The sequence below is a fragment of the Tauraco erythrolophus genome, chromosome 4 (genome assembly GCF_009769465.1).
Source record: "Tauraco erythrolophus isolate bTauEry1 chromosome 4, bTauEry1.pri, whole genome shotgun sequence".
Lineage (NCBI taxonomy): Eukaryota > Metazoa > Chordata > Aves > Musophagiformes > Musophagidae > Tauraco > Tauraco erythrolophus.
The window spans coordinates 24,113,172-24,131,592 of record NC_141468.1 but is presented as its reverse complement, the minus strand read 5'-3'; the positions used below and the strand labels follow the sequence as shown (position 1 = coordinate 24,131,592).

The window sequence follows — 18,421 nt, the reverse complement described above, 5'->3', positions numbered from 1 at the left end:
TCAGCTTACTTGAGCATAAACTTAAGTAAGCAGCGAAGCCATAAGCTGTTGCTTTAAAATCAGCAGTGGATTTGCCTACACAGCGAAGTCTGTCAGGGTACATGGAGAATGTAAATTCAGCATGCAAAATGACTCTGTTGCAACAAAACTGAGTGTTCAGAGTGTGACCAGGGTGTCCTAGCTTGCTCTAACTCCAAATGGAGCATGTCAGTGCAGACTGAGGGCTTCTTGGAGATGCCCAGCAAGTAAAGTCAGTAAAAAGGCTTTTAATCCCTCTTAATCAGAAAGAAAAAGACTTTCATTCAGTCAACCCTAATTCCATTCCTACATGATGTAAACAACATTGTGTTAAGGCCATTTCTATGTTGAATAAAAATTTTAGAAGAGTGTAACTAGTCTACTTAAAATCCACACCTTCTCTTACTTCAGATCTTGTCAACTTATGTTGACAAGTCTCTGGTGTCTCATATCAGCATCTGAGGCCAAAATACCTAAACCCCAAAACCAAACCCAACTTCAAATGAGCATTTACATGCTGCTTGTAACATCACTAATGCCACTGTCTCCTCATGATTCCTTGGCTCAACAAAAAACCTCGCAGCTCATAACATAGTGGACAGGTTTCAATGAGAAAAGGACAATTGTCATTGCTACTGGCAATATAAAATGGAAAAAGTTAAACTGTAAAATTAACACACCTGAAGCGTTATATCAAGGACAGCATCCAAAATTTCATTTCAATTTTTTCCTTTTTCCTGGCTAAGTTTTCCCATTTTGTTTTTAGTTTCTCACTTGCATTCTGTGTTGATAATTTGCTCAAGGAGGTTAAAATCTCCACATCACTCAGAAATCCTTTTTCAGCAGTAATGATAGATCTCAGTGGGTTTCTTGCATATACATTGAGTCTTGAAGAAGCTACTTTTCTGTTCAAGCCTTTCAAACTCCAGCTTTTCCAGCCCATCCAGCCTTGGTTTCATTATTCACTAGTAGCACCTAAGCTTAATGTAATTTTAATTAAGTTTTTAAGTATTTAAGTGTTAACCACTCCATTTACTGTTGCTAAACTGGATACTGAGGACAAGAACAAAAGGCTTTGGGTGTGTCTGTACAGACATTTTTGTTCTGATATAATGCACTGACGGGACAGGATAAGTTTTTGTATCAGTGTAATTCAACACAGAATGAGCCTGGAAAAGTTGGTAGAGGTGTAAGAAGAAAAGATTAGCAGGTGGAAAGAAATAAAAATTGAAAAGGAGAACAATCTTATGTGATACAAAATATCACCGCTGGCCAAAATAAAAGAGCAGTTGAAATTCTCAGGCCATAAATCTTTCTGGGTCTTGGTTCGTTTCTGTCAAATATTTTACCCTTTTAAATTTTTTTTTCCAGGTGGAACTGACTGTAAGTCCATTACCAACTCTGACTGAGAGTGACCAGATTTTCTGTACATTTGGTGAAACAACCCATTATGCTCAATTAAAAGAAGGGGTTATTATCTGTGATCCGCCCGATATTATTCCTCCAACACCAAAAGGTCAAGGTAAAGAAATATTGCTAGCCTGCATGTATAATAAGAGGAAAGAACATAGCCTGCTGCTTTTAATGTGATGCTCTTATATGAGCTGCGTACAAGTTTTATTCCCTTTTCTAGTCCCTTTCCGCCAATAGTCTATTACTGAACTTTGTTCATTCGAACATTCAAAAAAGAAAAAGGTTTGCTCAAACTTTTTCCATTGCTGTATTTACAAGCCGTAGCATTCCCAGTGTTTCTACCAGGAACCTGAAACAGGAGCTTGGCAGAAACATAGACATGGAGCCAGAGGGGTGCTATTCTGTGTCCCAGACAAATAAAACCCAGCTACTCTAGTCTTACCCTAATCACTCTGAGTTGTGGGGCCAGAGGAGCGCTTCAGATGTGAAGTTTTTCATCTCTGATGTCTTAGTTTTGCTCTAGTCAGCTGTAGTTCAGTGTTTCAGGCTTGTTTTCTGGTCCATGTCACAAGGCTGTCCTTTGTCTCATAAAGCCTTCTGCTGCTTCTAGTATGTGCCTTCCAGCTTCTGCAATAGTAAGTCCAGTGGAAAAATATGTGATCATACAATTAAAGGCTGTATCATTGTTCTGAGCCACTGATTATATGCGTATGGTCCGTTGCCAGCTGTAATTCTTGTGCTGTTTCCTAGATAGTGCTTTATTTGTGCTTTAAGTTCATACATCTTGATGCATAAACACATGGAGTAAAAGTGGTTACACAGCACTGCTTATTATGTATCATTTTTTTAAAAAACAAAACAAAACAAAAAAAAGCCCAAAACACAGGTGTTCTTGCAGCTTGCAGAGGTACCCCTGAGGATGATATGTATCACAACAGCCATGAACCGTCAGATCAGTACTTGGAAGCACTTTTTAAGTTAAGTTTCAATTCTCTTCAGGCTGAAACAGGTCAAAATCCAGTTTTAGTTGCAGGAAGAGTAATGATTGTAAAATCTCACTCTTAAGTTTTAAACTAGCCGGGATGTGTCACAATATCAGATTATGCTAAGTGTTAAAGCAGCAGTCCGTTATTTAGGGCCAGTTCACATTTCCTAAATATTTTGTAAAGTAGGACATAAAGCAACTGGGTTGATAAACATGACACCTTAATGTCTTCCAGCATAAAATGTGAGACTAGAAGTCTGTCAGGGATGGCACTAGAGTAACCAAGTCATCTAGAAATGATATGCCTCTGAGTTGGTTGCACAGGGATCCATCTGAAAGGATGTTCAAAAGCAATATAAAGATGCTCAGAAGCTTGGCAAACACTTCAGCAGAAGGCAGATGGTTTTGCACAGAGGCAGTGGTTCCTGGCAGCATGTGACAAACAGTCCAGAGCCATCCACTTACTCTTAACAAACTCTGTTGAGTTTGGAAAAGTCTGGATTGCTTTAGTTGTGGTTGGTTCCAAAGGGAATAGGACACTTCTAGAGAGGAAGGATGCTTTTTCACAGTCCCGTTGTTAGGAAATCCCCTGGCATTCCTACCAGTCTGAACTATTCAAGGGGACCCAGTGCAGGCAAAGGTGACTTCCAGCCAAGCAGCTAATGGTCTTCCAAGAACCTGTTCAAGGAAAGCAGAGTTTGAAATTGCCCAATAGCTTGTGAAATAGCTTGTCACAAGGGCGTAATGAATTCTGCAAAAGGTATTTCAAACAGCTTCGCTGAGGAAAGCACCAGTTTCTGAAGATAAATTTTCCACTCTTAGTTCAGTAATGATCCAGACAAGAAGTACATTTGTGGAGAAATCATGTACGGCAAACCGAAGATCACAAGTGCCTGTGGTAACTTAGCATTGCAGGCACTGTTGGGCATTAACCACAAAGATCACTTGCTTTAATTCACATGACCATGGCAGTTTTAATCCACAAATGAAACAAGTAATTTTACATGCAGACATACTCATATTTAAGATAATGTTTTATTTAAAATGACTGTTCTCGTGCCAGTTTTCATCTGTGTTCAATTATCTCCTTATTCAGTTTTTCTTGTTCTTCTAGACTCTTTAAAATTCTAGCATGATGATAGCACCACTGAGAAACACTTCTGTAAAACAAAGCTATTCTGTAATTTTACTTCTTCCCTTAATCTCATCTCTGCTTTTCCTCTGACAACTGTGTGCTGAAAAATTTGTAAAGCTTAAAGATCTAAAGTATAACAAGTCATGAGATCCAGAGTGTCAACCGTATAGTTACATATTTGCTTATGTCCTGTAAAATAGTAAAAGTATTGTAATTGTATCATTCAGCTCTAGAGCTAAAGAATTCAACAACCACTTAGATAATTTTTTTTCTTTTGTGATAGATCATGTTTCAGTTCCACTTCAGTTAACCTTTGGAAATAATAAGATATTTTTTGCGTCGCATACTTACCCTTTTTATGACTGTGAAGAAGCAATGAATCTTTTCAAAAATCAGCCGTGAGTATTTCAGCTTCTTTACTTAGGTGTTTAGATCCTGTAGCATGGTGTTTCAGGTAACTGGCAGCTGAGTTACTCAATCATTTAATAATTAAGCCTTTGGCACTCTCAAAATTTGCCGGTGTACAAATCTATTTTCGTACATTTTAATGGATTTTAAAAATGATTGAAGGGCACCAGGTGAGCCGGTAACATAAAACACGTGAAACAGGAATATTAATGTCACGTGTAATTAAAGGCCTGTTCATTGGGTTGCTGTTTGTGTAGCTGCTAATGTATCTGCAGGTGAGCTCTGTGGACATCTGCTTACCTACTTGTTCCCTCAAATGATAAATTGGTGCTTTGGGTTGCAGTGCATTAAAATAGGAAAGTCAAAGCTGGCTCTGCCCCCATCATCTGCCCTGCTCGAGATGTTGCTGCCCCTGGACAGACGCAGCCAACCCAAACCCCACTTTGTTCATCCATATGTATGGAGGCTGATCAAGACCATTTCCAGCCCTCTCAGACTTGATCTCAAAGTTTCTGAGAGGTGCTGTGGTTTTCTGATACTTGCTTAAATATTTAAGGGAGAAAATAGCTTTTGGGGGCTCTTGAACTGTTGTTACTATGAAGTTTTCAGCTTAATATAATAAGGACACCATAACAGATTGATCTACCTTCCATGAATAAAGAAGTAATTTCATTTACTTTTTTTGTCAGTGGGGGAGAAAGCCTGACAGTTTGTCATGACTATCATGTTATATTTGTAGATGCTATTCCTGTGCAAGCAATAGATGGAATTGCCAGTGGGACTGGAAGAGACATATCTGTGAAGAGTCCTCTTCAATACAGGATGTGATTAAACAAAATATGGTAATGTTTAAAAATAAAATTATTAGGTTTTTATTAGAACATTTCAATATTTTCTTTGCTTCTTCTCTTATATCAGTTGGTTGAATTAGGGATTTGAAAATGATTCTAAAGTTAACTCCAGAAGTGTAAGGTGGGGTTTTTTATAGCAACAGTGCGGGGGTTGGAATTTAAGGGTGTGATTGAGGAGGGGCAGTGAGACTGAATAACTCCTGAAAGGATATTTTTGTTCCTTTTACTATTTTGCTTCAATGGGAGGAACAAGATTTCAAGACTAGGAAAGATAATCACCCACAGCTTTGACATGTGCTGCAGTCATTTTTAGCATGTCTAATTTGAAAGGGTGTAATCAAATCTGTCACTGTATGTTAAGCATGAAGTTCTTCAGAACAATCATTCCATTGTCCGAAGGCCGTCAGAGCTTGTTGTGATAAGACTTTTTATTTGGAATAACGTATAAAATGTTTCTCTCTCCAGGAAGAAGACTGCCCGCAGTTTCTAAACCCTAACCCTCCAATAATACCTATGGAGTATCGAACAAAGGTGTATTTTGAGGGAAGACATCTAGCTTATTATCAGGTAAGCAGATTAATTCAAAGCTAGCTGTCATTTGAATTCCACTTAAACCGCAGCCACATGCCTAAACTAAAGCATTAGTTTGTGTTCCTTGGAGATCCTGCTCATAAGTGTTTTTAAAGAAGGAAAAGAGCTACACATTCAAGTTGGATATAATGTTGGTTACTGTGGTAGAGTCATCACCAAGACAGAATCAGAGCTGGACAAAGTATTTTAACTACTAGATGTAGAATTTTTTTTAAAAGAATGTAAGTTGGACCTACGGAAACACTTGACAATTATTTTTCATGTAATGAAATGAGAGGAGATGTAGAGATTGTGAATGTTTCATATCTCTTTTCCAATTAAATACTCACTTTTTCTTGTTCTAGAATGTCATCACTCAGTGTACTTAATTCAGTTTTCACTTTTCAAACAAAAAAATGCACTCAGAAATTAAATGTTTCTTAGTTTGGGTAAAACAATCTTTTGGGGTTTTTTTTTGTGTGTGCGTGACCATCAAACCAGAAGATCAGGTATTTTCTCAGCTGTAGCAAAGGCTTCTCTTTCTCAGTACTTGCTTCCAGAAAGTAAATTACAAAGCTTCTAAGAAGCCAGAGTTTGACTCCAAGTTTTTAATTGTTTTATAACCTAGACAATGCATAAAATGTTATTGTTAGTGTGATAAAAACCAAGCTTAAGACTCACTTTAGGTGATGCCTCAAGTACTATCTTAGTTTCTGTTGTTTGTTTCTGTGTTGTCATTGTGTAAATTCGAATTGATGATAGATATGCTAGAGACTGCATCGATTGCTTTAACTACCAGCCATCTGTCAAGAGAAAGAAGGCTCTTGGTTTTTGAGGTGTTTTTTTTTTTTATCCCTTTGCCAAATTGAAGTACTGTACAGCTTACAAAGTCCTTCTATTATCTCTGCTACTCCTGCCAAGGGATGGAATAGGGTAAACAGGTCTGGAGAGTAACAAGTGTTCAGAGAAGGGTAAAAAGCAACCCGTGGGCACTACAATCATATGAAGACCATGTTGTGTGTCTCTACACTATATATATATCAAGACCATGCTATACAAACATATGTTCAAAAATAAATATTTTTGTTTGAAGACCTTAAAATACATGTAAACAAAGAAAAGCAATTTGCTGAATTTGGTCCATTCTCCGAAACGCTGGGACTGGTCCCTGGTAGGATGTCTGACTGTGTGCAAGATGTGGCACACAACACTCCTCTTAAAGGCCACAGCTCTCTGCTAAAAATGGAAAAGTATTCCAGAGAATTTACTCACATTTCTTTTGTTTAACATTTTGAAGAGCTGTTTTTCTACAAAAGAGGAAAATCTTTCCCTGCTCCTGTGATATAAGTGGAAGAGTCCATTCTCTCTCGAGAGCAAATTCAGGGTAGATGCCAAATCTAGATATGCTGAATTTGACTTCTAGAGGACCTTTTTCCTCTGAGGAGGAGAAACAGTAGCAGGAGCCTGAAAACTCCTTCATCTTATTCTGTGAAAAAGCACTTTAATCTTTCTGAACTACTAGTAGAGAAAAGAGAACAAAAAGCTTCTACCTTTTTTTTTTCCACTGAAGTATCAATTACATTTAACAAAGGCAGAGACATATCTTGTGGACTGAGTGCTTTGTCATGGGTAGCAATGTTTTAACAGTTTGCCTACAGACCAGACCAGTCTGCATTTATTTAACTTGGAACTGGGAAGGCTTACGTGGAATTCAAGTCTCTATAAGAAGTAAGATGAATGCACAGGGCCTGGGCTAGAAAGATGCTGGAGAGCGATGAGTGTCAAATGATGTCAGAATAATTTTTCTTAGGTGAGAACCATGTGAGAACATCATCTCTGTCATGGGAGCAGCCCCGTATATCCTGGTACATAATAATGCCTTCAGTGCCAGGACTTGAATAGGCACACACAGTGACTTCAGCTGTATGCACAGACCTCTAAATATATGTGAAAACAAGTAAGGCACGAAATAGTTGTAATCACACAGGCGCTCGTGCCTGTGGGGTCATGCTATCTGAAGCAATAACTTTGGTTACTGAAAGTTCATTTGAGTAAGGGTATAACCTACACTCAGCCTGTGGTAAACATCTCATGGAGGGCAGGGTGGCTCAGGAGACGCCGTGGATGGGTATTTTGTAGGAGCTGGCCCACAGCCCAACTGCAAAATAGCATGTGGCTTCTCATGTGGAACAATTTTGCCACAGGATATGCTGGGAAATATGGTGTGTTTAGAGGTAGCAGTCATGCAGCTATGAGCACATTTAAGGTCTTTATTGATTAGGACATTGGTATATATCCATTTTCCTCCTATTTTCCTTGCCTAAATTCTTGCTTAGAAAAAGAAAAATGAATGTTCGGTTGTCACTTTGAACTACTAGCTCTATTATCTTGGTTTAATCTGTGCTTTGCTTAAAAGGGTGATGCACAACCTGTCTTATCATGGGTGGCTAAGTACACTAGCCAACATTGTGCATATAAGCATCTCTGTTTCCAGGTGGAGATTAGCAGTGAAGGTTTGGGCTTACTCAGTGAGTAGGAGAGGTGGATGGCTTCCAAAACTGCTATTGCAGAACTGAAGGTAGAAGAATAAGCTCACACATTTTGTACACACCACTTAACTTGTGAACGCTTACAGTACAATGAACAAATCTCCTCATGAGGATTTCCACTGGAGGAGAATAGACTAAAAGAGGAGAAGGTGATGACTGTTTTTCTGCCCTTCCTTCCTCTGAAAGAATTTCAGGAGGAAGGACAAGTAAATCCAAGCTATTGTCATTCTCTTGGGAATAGCCTCATCCAGGACAAGCAGTTGAGAGGAAAGTTTAGTACTGATGAGTTATATTGCATGCAATTTCTGAGAGACATTCTCCAGCTGAGTCCTTGAAAGACTGGCACGGTAGAAGAGACAGATGTACCAGCATCAAGATAACCTTATTAACCCTCTAAAGATTTTCATTAAAAATAATTTCCCATTTGGATTTGTCATGTGTATGTGATGTGTAACCCACTTCCCAGTGTTTGCTACATGTCTCTTTTTGCACCCAGACTGCTGAATGTGAGCTCTGTGGCCTTCTGCTCGAGACCCTGGTATGATTTCAGTTCGCTCCAGGTGGCAACTGTCACACACACCAAAGCTTCCCTCCTCTCCCAGCACCTTCTGTTGAGCATGTGGGAAAGCCTTATGCAGCAGCAGCAGAATTTGAACACTTTTGGAAAATACATGATGTATTGAAATGTAGAGTAGGGAAGGCAAGGCAGCATTCCTCAAAAAAGATATTTGTAAGGTGCTTTAAAACTTGGAGTATGTAGACGTTTTCTGTAAAGCAGAATGGGCTGCAAAACTTTTAGAAAAGCTTTTCAGAGCTCAATCAGTAGCTTATTTTCTATATGCTGCTTCTGAGAAGGAAGAAGTAAAAGATCTGTTCCCTTCTATAACATAAACCTCCCAGAGACTGGAGATAGGCCCTTTACCTGGTTAAAGTGTGTGCTCCTCCTCAGCGCCAGACCTTGGTGGGCTCTTGTGTCTGCTACTCAACCTGTCACAGTGAAGGTGCAATAGGAAAGGTTTTCACTGCCCCAGTGAGATAAACCTAGTGGCCCGTGAGTTACTCGTGCTTCCAGCATTGAAACATAGCTACAAATAAACAGGATAAGGTCCTCCTACATGAGGCTTAGATGACAGCAGGAGACAACTTACTAACACTCAGAACAGAAAAGAGGAATCAAGTAACCGTTATTTTTTTACCATATACTCCAAGACTCAAGCAGTTCTGGAAAAAGCAGGGACTAGTTCTTTACATCCACAGAAGGCATCAAAGTGAAGTTCTCATGAAGTTCAACAAGGCCACGTGCATTGGTATGCCCAATATCAATACAGACTGAAGGATTAATGAATTGAGAATAGCCTTGTGGAAAAGGACTTGGGGATACTGGTGGATGAAAAATTAGATATGAGCCAGCAATGTGCACTTGCAGCCCAGAAAGCCCAGCTCTGGGGTCCTCAGCAGAGGAAAATCATGGATCTGTTGGAGTGAGTCCAGAGAAGGGCCATGAAAATGATCAGAGGACTGGAACACCTCTCCTATGAGGAAAGGCTGAGAGAGTTGAGGTTGTTTAGCCTGGAGAAGAAAAGGCTTCAGCAAGACTTTTTTTTGTGGCCTTTCAATATAAAAAGGAGGCTTATAAGAAAGATGTAGAGAAACTTTTTACTAAGGTCTGTAGTGACAGGACAAGGGACAGCAGTTTTAAACTGAGAGGGGGTAGATTTAGATTGGATATGAGGAAGAAATTTCTTACGATGCAGGTGGTGAGACACTGGGACAGATTGCCCAGAGAAGTTGTGAGTGCCTCATCCCTGGAAGTTTTCAAGGTCAAGTTGGACAGGGCTTTGAGTAACTTTATCTAGTGAAAGATGTCCGTGCCCATGGCAGGGGGATTGGACTAGGTGATCTTTGAAGGTCCCTTCCAACCCAGGCCATTCTGTGATTCTAAAAAGGTGAAGATGGTCTTATTCCCCAGTGGGCTCTGATTTCATAAGCCTTTACCAACAATACTGTCTGAAAATGTCCTTGCTACTTCTTTCTTTCTCTGGTTCTTCTGGCAAAGCTCTTCACACAGCTGTGCTGTGGGCCAGAGCAGGAGAATGACCCAGCACAGAAACAGTGTCATGGGGTGATGTGTTTGGGTTTTAGCCAGCTCAGTTCCTCAGTTGAATCACAGAGAAGCCGAGCTGAGAGTTTTGCCAGTGTAGCACAGGTTGATATGTGCTGCAACCTAAAGGCAGGAATTAATGAATTTAGAGTGTAGGGAGATGAGAGAAGGAAGAAAGTGTCTAGGAGGCAGGAATACCCTTAAGCTGGTGCTGCCATCAAAGACTGTCCTGTGAAAACACAGCTGGAGTTGTGGTAAGTCAGGAGAAACAAAGCCGGCAAGGTCTGAGAGATGTTCATTCCAGTTTTCCATGTCATTCTTGCATTCCTGCTCTGCCCAGCATCCCTACAGAGAAAACCTTAAAGGGCAGAACTCACACAGCTCTGTTAATAACACATCTGATGTGTGAAACCATCCAGTATTCACATCTCTTGGCTTTTTCTTCTTGCTCCCTGAAACAGAGTGCTAGATATAGAATCATAGAATCGTTTGGGTTGGAAGGGACCTCAAAGATCATCTAGTTCCAACTCCCCTGCCATGGGCAGCGAAACCCTCCACTACACCAGGTTGCCCAAAGCCTCATCCAACCTGGCCTTGAACACCTCCAGGGATGGGGCATCTACAGCTTCTTTGGGCAACCTGTTCCAGTGCCTCACCACCCTCTGAGAGAAAAATTTCTTCCTTAGATCTAATCTATCTATCATCCACAGCCACCCATTGCTGAATGAGCTCAAGACACGTTTGAAAGCCAGCCCAACATACCCACGGTCATTGTGCTAAGCCATTCTGAATTAAGGCCCATGACACCCACCTACTTCAATGCACAGCTTTTTTTTGTTGTTTGGAAACCCAAGAGCAATTGTAATAAGACGGATAAAACATCTTCTGGCCCAACACCTTTCCCTGAGAACAGATGTCACTCACTTTTTGCTGAGCAGCCCAAACTAGTCATGAGGTTATTTCTGTTCTCCGGGAGACTGAGCCCTCCCGGGGCCAATTCAGCTCCCTTAGTTCAGGTGCTTATCTCAGGCTCACATGACTCGCCTCAGCCTTCCCTTCCCTCTCTCTCCTCTGATGATAGAGGTTGCCTTAAATAGCCATACAGAGCTAGAAGTTTGATGTCCCGTTGAAGACAGTCAGGGAAGACGAACATATTTTAACAATGGCCAGCAGCAGCCACTTGAAGATCATTCACTTTACATCCCAAACACCCTCCTGGACTCCTAGGAAAATAAGTCTGGGGACTTTCTAAACTAGAAGTTGCACCAAGGCTTTTAAGTTACCAACGGCCTTATTTTCTATGTAGGTGCCTAATCTTTTCTTTGTATCACTGGCATCCAAAACCTTCCTGCAGCAATTTCATGACTTAACTCTGCCTTGAACAGAAGAAGCAGCAGAAGAGGGAGCTGAACTTACTTTGCTTTTAAGCCTGCTGTCTGATAATTATATTTTTCCTAGTCGATACTTTTAAATTGCATCATATTTTCTCTCTCTTGCTTCCACCCCCCCGCAACTGAAAAGTCTTTCTTCAAAGGAAAGCTGCTTCAGTCTTTTTCACCCTAAAGTCTCCTCTTCTTCTCTATTTCTGTTTTTGTTTTCAGGTGGAATGACCAGAATTCTCCACCTTATCTAAGACACAAATATTTATGGATCTGTAGCGTTACAGGGATAATTCTGATTTTGTTCTCTACTCTTCTCAGTATTTTTTATTTACCTTACTGAGCATCACTGCACACTGAACTGACGTATGTTCTTTATTTGTACTGCTTGGTGCTTCCATCTTTAACGAACGTTAGAGGAGTGCAGCAAAGTAGAAGATTGCACTGGCTCAGTGTTTCACTGGCTTTGTTTTCAGAAGATGGCTTTGACTGGTTAGCCTTCTCCATTTGGTCTTATTACTTCCAGTACTGAACAGGATATTATTGCCTGATGATATTTTATTGCATTTGGTGATGCTATACGAATTCTAAGCTGAACTTTTCTCTTCCATAGAATAAAGAATTTGTGGTTGGAAACAGCCAATTTGAATTCGAAGCTTCTGTTGAATCAGATGAAGGAAAATTTTCATTCATGAGTAAAGAGGTAAATGCAAAAATATGATTCACCTACTAAACATATTCGGTTCTTATAGACCTGTTCCAGTGTCCATACGTGTCCAGAAATACACAGGTAATATTGGTTTCCCTCAGAGAAGACAGTAACCTCTGAAGGAGGTTCTCCTTTGGCAGTAGCAGTCAAAGGCAGCAGCTTTGGCTCACAGCTCCTGAGGTCTCCTCTCAAAGCCCTCGATCTTTCTCCCTGATTTCTCTACCTGTTCAATCCATGGATTCACTGGGCTGTCCTTGGAAGAATTCAGGACCATTACTCTTTTATTCTTCACTTTTTATGCAATCTGGTGAAATCATTGAGAATAAAAGACGAGAATTTCAGAACTCTGCCTCTCCACACTCCAATTCATTATCTTTCCCATTTTACATCTGTAAAAATGGGAATGGTAACAATACGTTGTTGTTTGGCTACTTACTAGCTATGCTTCTTTCACTCTGCTTTATTTTACAGAGAAAGGAAATAATATTTTTTAAAAAATAGTCTATTTACCAAACTCAAAGTTGGACTCACAAATGTTATGCTGACTTTAAACATTATGGCTTATAAGCTTACTAACAGAGTAGTTTTGAGAACTAGTTGGCATTTATGCAGCATTTGATCCTAGCACAAAGCATTTGCTTTATAAAGCCATTGTATTTTTCTTTGCTCTTTTTCTTTCCCACCGGTTGTTATTGCTGTTGCCTTTCAACCTGAGCAGAAGCTCATGTCTTGGAGCACGTGAACCTTGTGCTTTGGCTATAACGAGGGGGATGTGCTGCAAAAGATGCAAGAGATTTCCCCTCCGTGTGGTATGAGTCTGCCATGTCCACAGAAGTAATGGGGCCAGATGGTGTGGGAAGGGACAACTCAGCAGGATCAGCAGCTATACTTACTGAATCTGAACAGTACCTTTGCTACTTGGATACTTATAACCAAATGTAAATTAAATTAATGAGAAGCAGGTATTCAGATATGCTGTCCCTTGGTACTTGAAAATTCTGATTGTGAAGGATTAGGTTCATTAAAATGTTTTTCTGTAAATGTATTTGGCCAAGATGAAAGAGAGACCATAAGGTTTCAGATAGTTTCTAAAACCTTCACAGCTCTGATTATTGTGAATCATAGAAAACACATGAAATTAACCTTAGCGAATGAAGATATAAATATCTCTATTGTGTCATCTTTTCCAGTTCTCCTATAGTGCAAATGAGACCTTACAGCTTAACTTATCCATAAGAGCAGATAAGGTCAAGATTGACAGCAAACTGATGGGTAAGTATGAAATATGGGATTAAAGGGAGGTTAATTACAGTAAACAGAAATCTATTCTTTCATAATTTCGAGTCATGTGAACAAGAATGTTACCTTTGTAGGTTTTACTGGTTTGAGTGAAACAATTAAATCTGACAAATGAAAAGTTATAAATACTAAACTCATGAATTAAACATCAGTGTTGTATATATTAAAGGCTGTTTTAAATATGCTACCATTATTTTCAAGTTTGCTTTTGCTCTGAAGGGCAATCCTAATAGCGAAGCTTCACAGTTCAAACGTACTGAAGTAGTTTGATTTTATTTTTTTCAATAGCCATTTCCCTTCTCTAATGAACTTTCTCCCTGCAGTAGCAGAAAGGGGATCCTTCTTACTGTTGCTTGTATGGACTTCACCTGAAATCTCAGCTTTCAGTTGTGTATCAGCTCAGACAGATTCTGCAGTCTTTACATCTGCTGGCAATCAGCAATATACATAAACATGGAGTGTGCTTTCAGCTCATTCCTTTATTCATTTATTTCTATGGTAACAAAAAGTATATCAAGTATTTTATAGCACAAAGACTTAGTCTCTGATATAAATTCCTTTATAAATACTTTTTTTTTTTTTATTTCTTTCAACATACAATGATGAAGCAATTATGTCTGTGACCCTAGCCCTGAGCTGAGGAAGCTCCATCAAAATCAGTGGAGCAGTGTCTGGGAGCTAGAACATACCTTACAGTCCTTTGGACTGAAGTTTAAGGCATAATCTTACAAAAACTGTGAGGCAACACACTTGTTACTTGTGTGATGAGTCAATGTCAGGAAAACTAATACTGCCCCCAAGTAATTTCCCCTGCAGATAGATCTTCAGACCATATTTTTCCATTTGTACAATATTTAAATTTATTCCCTTTCTTATTGGCAGCATAGAAGTATGTTTTTAGAAGATTTTCCCTATGGCTCTGTGTGCAATGTTGAAAGCACTTAAAAGAGGACCTGGCATGAATGTTACGAGGAGGTCATATTACAATCTCATACTGTCTTAATTTCCATTCCAAAGGCTGTGTTGTTTAAAACTGCAGAATTTTGACCAAATATTCACAACGTATTTTTTTCCCAGTCTGCAAAAAACATAGAAAAAAGAGGTAGCTAAATTATTAAAGAAATGTTATCATTTAAATTGAAATATAGAACCCTTGCAAGAGGGGAATTGAAAAATTATCAACAAATGTCTATTATAAAAGGGATCTTTTTAATCCAAATTCTCTCCTGCTTTTAAATTTCCTTGCCCTATGAAATCCAGAGTACAATGTTTTTTATGCATCTTGAAAAGAATTGGCTTTGAGTATATGGTTGCTGCTGAGAAGCACCTTTGAACCTGCCAGTGAAAGAACCCTTTCTTTGTATAACACTTAGTGAATACTAAGTTACGATAGCGTTTTTACATCTCAAGCCATCAGGGGTTCTGAACAGTATGAAATCCAATATATCCCTTTTATCCTTTGTCCTTTTTATCAATGATTTCACAGCTGGTATCTCAAGGTGATGGATAAGAGTTTGAATCTAATGAGTGGCTTGCTGCTGGTACATTTAATGAGCTGATCAGTGAACAAGGGGAGTGTTTAATGCTTTAAGGCCGTAGCTTTCTCTGTTGCATTTGTGCAACTGGATGCCAGGGACATCAAGACGTTGCAGGGCTGACATTGTTTACTAAGGGATGGGATGAAAATCCCTGTCCAGCTGATGAAGGATAACAAAGTCATTCAGTAAGTGTATTCCTGTGCCATACCAGGTGGCCATGTGGCTGTGTGGGTGGGTAACAGGGTTTAAGAAGGCAAGGGGAAGATTTTTTAACAATATTACCTGCTCAAGTCCCTGTGCAGTAGCAATCTTTCAGAGTGCTGGATTAAGAAAGCAATCTGGTTCCTGCAAAAGCAATTCACAGCGCAGAGTCGAGGACACTTTTCCTTGCTGCTGCCTGCACCATCTCTTCTGCCTATAAAAGCAAACGGCAACGTACCAGGGCTGTCAATCTGGTGCTTTTCTCCAGTGCTACATTCACATCCAAATACAGAGTAAATAGTTAGCACACAAACTGTTGAAAATATTGTTTGGATTGTGTTTGTTACTCAGTGACTTCTGTATTAATGTGCTCAGTATATGAAGCAAATGATGCTACTCCTGCTTTGTGCTCATCGACTCCTTGAGAATTCAAGATAGGGGTTGAATCAAATGGATGCTCTTTCTCATCGATTCATTGTTACAAATGCCAAAGTCCCTCAGTTTTGCATACATCTCCAATGATGTCTCAACTGAGTTTGTGCTGGTACAGCTACTCAAAATCAAGTGGATATGCTGATTAGATGTAAGAAGGGTTAAAAACAGGCTTCATCATTGCATTAACTCTTCAGTGTAAGGAAAGAATAAAAACGTGTTGTTCTGTTAAAGACTAGCTGCGAAACTGGATGCTGAGGTTTTTAAATATGCAGCATTTGGAGGAAAACTGCGCTTATGAGGTTATATGCTTTCATGCAAGTGGCAGAGAGACTGTAGCCAAGTTTTGGGCATCTGTAATATTGTTCATGCCTAGCAGGGGAATAAGGGCACTGCTGAAAAATCATGGAAAACCAGCATTCTCATCTTACTTTTTCATTTTAGTAGAAATCTGACATGGCAACCTCTTGGAATTAGATTTAAAAAGCTACTGCTGTGGCTATTATCTAGGAAGATATCAAATGCATTGAAATGCCAGTAACTGGAGGGTGGTTTTGCTGGTGTCCTTCCTAGGGTCCTGCTCTTCTGAGAATAAAAGCTTTCCTTAAATAGATATTTTTGATGGCCTTTGCCATATGCAATCTCAAAGGGATTTGTCCTAGTCTCTCTTGCCCACATGTGATTACCTCTGTTTACTTCATTTTACTTCCTGCATCTTTGAGGATGAAACTCCTTTGAAAAAAAACCCAGTGTCATGAAGGGTACCAATTCTTGAGACTTAATGAGCACATAAAACAGCTACTGGAAAGGGGAGATGTTGAGTCTCTGTCTTGTACTCCCCACTCCCATCTGTGAGCACATTTAACTCTTGAAAGAGCACGGGAGGAAACCTGAATAGCTTTCCTCTCCTCTGGTATGTTAAGTTGATTTACAAGAAGACGCAACAAGTGCCAGAGCCTCAGTGGCAGAAGGTGAGGCTGTGCAGCCAGAAAAAAAGAGCAGCCGAAGAGTAGAGCAAAGCAGGGATGAAAGGAAGAAGCAGAAAAGAAGGGAGCAGGCATTTTTCCCCTCTACTATAATCAGCTCGCCTTCCCAGGGAAGCACAGCACTACACTCTGAGTAATCTGTGCAACTTGCACACTTCCCCTAGAGAAACGTGTGGCACCTTTTCAGCATGTTTTCTTCTGGGCTTCTTCTTCTCAAGTGCATCTCCAAATGTTTTGCTGCAAGCCCAGGCTTTCTGTATGCTGCTGAACCACCCAGCTATGTCTCAAGGCTTCACATCTGTTTGAGAAAATTAATTTTGTTCAGTGACTATGCATCATGCTAGAGACTGATAGGGGCCAAAACAAGCTTAGTGTCTGGGGCAATCGCTGCATGGTTCATCAGTAAGACAGGCGTGACTGTCAAACCTGATTTCTTGGCTCAGAAAAGCTAGAATTAAACTCCACTACAGAAGGAATAAGGCATACATCAGGACGGCAATTCAAGACAAAAGGGAAAACAAAAGCAAGAAAATAGAGAAGAATGGAGAAATGAAGAGGTATTAAGTTGAACAAAGGATAACACTTCATTAAGTGTTTACTTTCTATTTGGTTCAGGCTTTAGTGAGGATTTTGGAAAGGAATATTTTTTTGTATTCCTAAATATCCTGGAAGTGGCCAACAAAGGCAGCTCTCTTCCTTTGGATATCCGACTGGCAGAGGTCCCATGCCAGCAGATATCTGTCCCTACTGGTACCCATGCAGAGTTTATACCCCTCCATGTCTGACTCCTGGTACGCCAGGAGGACCTGTTTGTTTGAACTAGTCTTTGAACATTTGTATGGGCAGGTTCATTGAGGGTAGTCAAAGAAAAGATTTTGTACTTAAATGTTTTGACAATGTCTGAGTGACAAAAATGTATTTGGGTTCTGCCCGATAGTTTATTCAAACTGTGTACATGGATAAATTTCAGGTTTTTCCATACAGGGAAAAATACAATTTTCTCTCAGCATCATTCAAGGGTTAAGCACAGAGCGTGCATATTCTTCACACGACTCAACTGAGCAACAGGCAGGCTTTGTACGTAGGATTAGTTTTACTTTCTGTAACACACTGAATATCCTTAAAACAGAGGAAAATGTCTAAGTGCATTTGCCATTCATATTTCAGTGACTCTGTACAACTGCTCTTATGGACGAAGCGACTGCAGCTTATGCCTCGCGGCCCATGACGACTATAAGTGTGTCTGGTGTGAAGAAGATGGCAAGCCCAGCAAGTGTGTTTATGAAAAGCTCTGTCACGCTCCTCCTACTGACACATGTCCTCATCCAGAAATCACTCGCGTAAGATTGCTTTTTTCTCTCCCTACCAGTGTATTATTTTTCAAGAGAAAGCATCCAAGCAAGCTCATACTGAAAGGCAGTTTTTTTCCTAGGGTGTTAAGTAAGCCTCTGAAATAGCTTCAAGGAAATAATGCCAGTAGTGATGTGAGTGAGAGATTTGTAAAGACTCAAAATAAGAGAGTGAATGGAGTCTTTGAGACTCCTTGTTTTTCAAGCCTTGTCCTTACTGTGCCAAAAGCCAGGCTAGCAGTGTACGCTTAAACGTGGCACTTGATTCTTGGGGATTAGCATGGATTTCTTACTCTCCTGAAGTTCTTTCTACCTGAAATAAGTCTGTAAAAGAGGTTCTCTGCTCCCGGAACTACAAGCACTTAGCAGGCTCAATAACAGGCGTCAAACTAGACTTTTAAATAGTATTTAATAAGGGAGCAGGTTGTTTCTGTGTCACAATGTGTTTTCCAGGTGTGAGTGATATTTTCCAGTCCACACTGGAATTAAACCCAAGGC

At 39.9% G+C, this 18,421-nt stretch overlaps 1 protein-coding gene across 1 annotated transcript in view; it reads left to right on the top strand.

Annotated features, from left to right (window-relative positions):
- Positions 1-18,421, top strand: part of PLXNB2 (plexin B2) — a 78,709-nt gene that overhangs the window by 10,507 nt on the left and 49,781 nt on the right. The window contains exons 6-12 of the mRNA XM_086609721.1: positions 1,390-1,540; positions 3,835-3,949; positions 4,699-4,801; positions 5,276-5,377; positions 12,023-12,112; positions 13,309-13,390; positions 17,742-17,914. Coding sequence (XP_086465847.1) covers positions 1,390-1,540; positions 3,835-3,949; positions 4,699-4,801; positions 5,276-5,377; positions 12,023-12,112; positions 13,309-13,390; positions 17,742-17,914 — 816 coding nt within the window. The remainder of the gene's footprint in view (positions 1-1,389; positions 1,541-3,834; positions 3,950-4,698; positions 4,802-5,275; positions 5,378-12,022; positions 12,113-13,308; positions 13,391-17,741; positions 17,915-18,421) is intronic.